Here is a 5,617-nt window from a genome sequence, read left to right on the forward strand (position 1 = left end):
TAGCTCTGCTGTTACTCAAGCCACCTGGAGTAGAGCTACTGTGATTTTGCTGCCACAACCCTCTGAGTGAGTGGAGCTTAGCCAAAAGGTAGGGGCCAAGCTGTGCAGACCGTGGGAGGTCTGGGCATGCTCAGGAGAATTAGAATTGTGGAATTAGAGGTAAAAACAGGAAGGACACAAGTAAGGCTGTCTGCCTCCACGGTTAGGCAGTCACTGAGCAATCTGTGTTGCAGTTTTGGACTGAGATGCCTGAAGGTTCCTTCTGAGTGAGTGGAGCTTAGCCAAAAGGTAGGGGCCAAGCTGTGCAGACCGTGGGAGGTCTGGGCATGCTCAGGAGAATTAGAATTGTGGAATTAGAGGTAAAAACAGGAAGGACACAAGTAAGGCTGTCTGCCTCCACGGTTAGGCAGTCACTGAGCAATCTGTGTTGCAGTTTTGGACTGAGATGCCTGAAGGTTCCTTCTGTCCTTTTTGATAAACATTACAGTCCTACTGCAGAGTTCAGGAGTCTGTGGCCATCTTTGGCATTGGCTCCTACGTGTGCCTTTGTGCTTCTGACCAGCTGTTTTGTGAAGTTCTTCTCCCAGATGGTCTGTTTTCTTTTTAGTTTCAAACCATCTGTTCTCTAACCTCTCCAGGTTATTTCTTGTTCCATGCTGAGACCTTCCACCCTTTCATGTTTCTACTATGACACTAACACTCTCTTCCAGAGTAAGGATCCCTCCTGCTCACACATCCCACCTGCTTTTCCAAGGTGCTGGGAATAAGGTTCTCCCTGTCCTTAGGGAAGTACAAATCATGTCACTGGCTTCTGCAGTACCTCTTTCTGCGCTCATCACAGATTTCTTTGAGTAATGTCCTTTTCTGGTGTCACTTAACCTGTTTTGGGTGGATGCAGCAGGGATCTAAGTTCACGATTCTTTGTTTTCCAATTCTCATTATATTATTTGCAAAAAAAAAAAAATTGGTATGCATTTGTGCCCAAACATGTGAAGTCTTTTTTAAACTCTCTTCCTATTCATCCTGCAACTCCACCACCCAGTAAATTCAATTTCCCTGGGCTGGGCGTTTGTGCCTATTTCATCTCCCCAGTAAAGTACAAGGAAATTGTCTTGGAGATGTCTGTAGCACACTTCCAAATTCAAGAAAATAGAAAGCAGTGTCTTACTGAGATACTCATGGGATTCCATGCTCTCATGGGACTCTGGGGAAAAGAAGAGCAAAACATATGGTAAGGCACTGTATTGATGGGAATCAGTGTCTTTCACACACCACAAATCAATAGAACATGCACACACAAATCAGAGAAGCCAGGTTTTAAGGCACGCATTTAAAAGGAAGCAAAAGAGACCAGTGGCATGACTTAGCATTTATATGACGAGTTTAGGGTGTTCAGGAGTTTAGAATGGAGCAACCTGCTGTCTTAGCCAGGACTTCAAACCTTGTGCTTGGTCTTCCAGTGTGTGATTCTCAAGCACAATTCCTCACCTTCATGTTCCTGACATGACAGTGGATATGATACCTGCTTACCTTCAAAGCTTGAATGTGTGCTTAGGGAATGGATTAGCACAGCAAGATGTGCTTGACTCTTGCATGAAACAGCATCTTAATTCCAACAGTATGGAACTGTGTCTGACAAGAAAAGGGGGCTAATATTAAAAAAGGAGAAAGGGAAACCACTCCATTAACAAGGAAGAATTAAGAATAAGAACTCTTACTGTAGTTCAGGCAACAGAGGGCAGAAAGAAAAGCACCTTGGCAGGTGAGCTGGAACAAAGAGGAAGAGGCTGAAGCATCCTGGACCACAAGTCACAAAGACAGAAACTGACAGCTCTGGAGCAAGGCTAGGATGGTCTGCCATAAGAGCAGAAAAGCAGGCAACAGATCAAGTTAAGAGGAAAGAAGACACAAAGTTGAGTAAAAAAACATCTGAACAGACCCAAAGATGTCTGCTGGTTTGGAGCTATCAGTCTACTCAGTAAAAAAAGGTCACCTACCATAGCTAGTAGCAGCCATCACCAAAACAGCCAGGAGCATAAGGATGATGAGGGTGCGCATTGTGGCAGTGCAGGTAGGAATCTCTCACTGTCTCTCACTGTGTCTCGCTCCCTTTCCACTGAGGGCAGCTGGAGATCCTCTGCTGCCTGTAAAATTAGCAGTGGAATGTTTATTATGAAAACAGAGCCAGGAGGGGGCCCATGAAAGAGCCTGGGGAAGGCAACAGCTGGCTGGTACACAGCCTTTATAGAATCATTGCAAAACATCTTCTATTAGCAGATTGAATCAGGTTTTGGGAAGGAGAGGGCATGCTCCCTTCCTCTCCCAGTTGAGGGCTGGGGGCCATAATTCACAGGTAAGCATGTCACTAGCATTCCATGCTCAGAAAAACTGGCCTGCTCAAGCAAAAGGGATTTCAGGGCTGCAGAGGGCCCAGTGTGTGCTGATCCCAAATGTAAATGTTTGCCTTTCTGATTATTCCTCTGACCTGCCCTCTTTGCCCTCACCGTCCTCTGGCTGCATACACTCAGCCCAGACTGTTCTGTCAGCTTTGCCAACAGGGGCATGCAGAATGAGGCTTGAAACACTCCATCCCCAATCAGCACCCCTCCCTCCAGCTGGCCCCCACTGTGGTCCTAGCCTGCCAGTTGTCAGAGGAGGAATTCAACCCTACTGCCCCTTTCTCTCTCCTACTTTACTTCTCCAGGAGTGACAAGCGGCAACCTAGAAGGATCTTCTCTGCTGGAGGGATCATGATTTTTGCACTGAGATGACAGTAGCACCCAGAACTCTATCTCTGCAGGTGCTGATCCTACACTGCTCTTCCAGCCCAATGGACAGCATCTTGGTGAAGGTAGAGGTAACCATCTCCCTCAGGACTGCTGCCTCTCTGGTCTAGCACTAGCAGTTCTTGCCCCATGGGGCACCAAAATCAGATGTCAACACAAGGCTCTTCAGATGGGATGAATCTCCCAGGCCAGCAGTCTCTGGGAGTATTACCTCACTTTCTAGCACTCAAAGAGCTTCTCTGAGACCAATGTCATGGACAGCAGTGATGGACAAAAGAAGTGGTGTTCCTCTCTTCAGCTCTGTAGTACAGTAGGAGGGAGTGGAAGAATGAAGGAGTTACAGAGATGGCCATCCCTGCTGGGTGAAAAACAAAGGGGAGCAGTTTGCTGGAGGAGACAGCCCAGTGGGAAAGCAGTGGGGCACAGAGAGAAAGATTCTGGGAATACTTTTGAATGAAGGTGAGGCTGTATAGCAGGAAACTACAACATGCTTTCCAGCCAAACCCTCTTTATTTATCTGTTTTCACTGAGGGCAGAGCACTCTGCTCCCTGGAAGACTCTGCTCCCATTTCAGAGGACTCTGATCCCAGAATGCCTGGAGCATCCCCTGCCTTCAACCACAGGAGAGGAGCCACAAACACCACTTTAACCCAAATGTCTCATTTTTCACCACAGAAGTAATGCATTTTCCAAGGGATGAATGAACATGCCGGCTACACAGCTCTATACCAACAAATCTCCTTTGAGGAACACTTTCCTTCACAAAAGTACATCTCCTTTCTACTCCTCCTGCACTCTGTACTTCTCCAGCACACATCTCCCCTCCCCAGCATCAGTGGGCTTCCCCAGAGGTAACACACCATGCAGCACAGTGAGCCCAATCCCTCTGCTTTCTAGAAGCATTCACTTATTAGAAATACAGAAAGAAAAGCTAAGAAGAATTGCCTGCAAATGCTGGGGACATGTCCACAGTCCCTCAAATAAAGGGGAGATCAGAAAAGCAGCACTCTGACTTGTCTCCTGCTGGAGTGGAGAATCACAATGTTACACAAGCCATAGCAACGTTTTGCAGCTGTGAAGCACCAGCAAGGCATGAAGAGCAAGCAGACATCCAGGAAAAGCAAGGCGGTCCCTGCATACTCACTAAGCCGTCACTTCTCCGCCAGCCTGCAGCTCTTGTCTGAGGGGGCAGCTCTCCCAGCGTCCTGACCCTGGACTGAAAAAGAGGGGCCTTTTATTTATTAGCACTGATCAGTGACTCCTCCCCTCTTCTGTCTCCCATTCCAGATCCACCCCCAGGCTACCACCTTCTCTGTCAAAAACACCTTCTGCCCACAGCCAGGAAACCAACAACCTCAAGGAACTGAGCCAAGAGGGAGAGGAGAGAGGCAGAGCAGACACCAGGGGCTAGGAGGGGCACAGCCACATCCAGGCTGCCTTTCTGTGCCCAGAAGCAGTGAGTGGACAGACGTCTGAGGACAAGCTGCAGTCTTCCCCCTTTGCAGCCAGATCCCCTCTTCTCTGCCCCCTCCTTCCCTGGTCATGCTCTTAACTAGAGCTGCAGTGCTGGCCAGGACACCTGCTCTTCCATGTGGAGCGGGCCAGGTCTTCTCTTGTTTCCTTCTGTGCTCCTTTTGCAACTGTCTGATGCCCCCTCCTGATGGCAGGCAAACGTCAGACTGAAAACTCACATAACAAAGGTGTCTGCTTCTGGAGGCAGCTCCGAAATCTCCCAGTGACAAACCCTACAGGGCAAAGAGCTGGCTTAACACACCCAGGCCCCTGAGATGCACCTTTGCTGCTCGCACCAGACGCACAACAGTGCTGCACAACACATCAGACAACCCAGGGCATGTGCTTGCTGGACTGGGCTATTGGTCCTGCCTGCACCCAAGCCAAGGGCACACATGCACCACACTGGGATGCTGAACCCATGCAATTATCAACCTGCAGCAGTGCTCCTTTGCTCAGCAGAGATCCATGCTTGGTGCATGCATAGCATAGATGCTGGCAGGTCCAGTCTTCAAGTAAGGGTAAGCAAAGCCTGAGGGACTGAGCTCAGCAGAGGTGAGATGGAGGGGATGACCAGCTGCAGAATCAGTGTCTGAAGAGGTTAAGAAAGAAAACACATAGCATCTATTCAAACAGCTGGTGAGTATAGTTTCTCTGATCCAGGAAAAGATCGAGTGTGGCCTGACTTACAGCCTTGGTTGCAAAACAAAAATGATAGCTTCACTGTGGACTTAATGACCACCAAATGATTGGTACAGAAGCGGGATTTGCTGCAATTTTATAGGATACTTTGCCACCTTGCAGCTAACACATGCATTTTTGATTTATACTTTTGCCTGGTTCCCAGAGAATAGTGAAGGGTTTCTGTCCAAGGATGGGATCTTTAGCTCCTACAGTGCTCAATTAGTTTGGGGAAACTTCAGACCTACCCGTGGAAACAAGGTACCACATTATGTGTGTCCTTGTACAAGCAGCTCTTGGCCTTCAGAGTCTGAGAACAGCAACCCTGAGCTGTCCTGGAGGTATAGGGCACACAGTCATGAGCCACCTTTGGAAAGCAGTGCAAAGAAGAGGACATTTCTTGCCCTCCTCTCTGACCCTTCAGGGGCACCTGAATATTCAGCCCTGTGACATGCAGAACTCTGAAAGAAATAAAGATCCAGAAAGTCTGATTGTTGTCATCTAACTAAATATTTTTAAAACTTTTGTCTCAGTGTCAACTGGCAAGTTTTTAGTTAAATTGGAGAAAATTAGCTTTAAAGCCAAAATTGTGAGATGGCAAGGTACCAAATAAATGGGGCAGAAGCTTGAGCAGTGTG

General features: G+C 48.0%; 1 protein-coding gene across 2 annotated transcripts in view; it reads right to left on the reverse strand.

The window, feature by feature from the left end:
• MGP (matrix Gla protein) overlaps positions 1-3,994 on the reverse strand; it is a 5,544-nt gene extending 1,550 nt beyond the window's left edge. The window contains exons 1-3 of one of the 2 annotated variants that reach the window (XM_010163609.2): positions 3,931-3,994; positions 1,998-2,144; positions 1,169-1,204 (exon numbers count right to left, since the gene is read on the reverse strand). In XM_010163609.2, the coding sequence (XP_010161911.1) occupies positions 1,169-1,204; positions 1,998-2,058 (97 nt within the window). In that variant the 5' untranslated portion in view covers positions 2,059-2,144; positions 3,931-3,994. The remainder of the gene's footprint in view (positions 1-1,168; positions 1,205-1,997; positions 2,145-3,930) is intronic. The other variant, XM_010163610.1, reaches the window with a different exon arrangement.
• Between the last annotated feature and the right edge of the window lie 1,623 nt (positions 3,995-5,617).

This window comes from Antrostomus carolinensis, unplaced genomic scaffold (genome assembly GCF_000700745.2).
Source record: "Antrostomus carolinensis isolate BGI_N321 unplaced genomic scaffold, ASM70074v2 scaffold18772, whole genome shotgun sequence".
In the NCBI taxonomy this organism is placed as follows: Eukaryota; Metazoa; Chordata; class Aves; order Caprimulgiformes; family Caprimulgidae; genus Antrostomus; species Antrostomus carolinensis.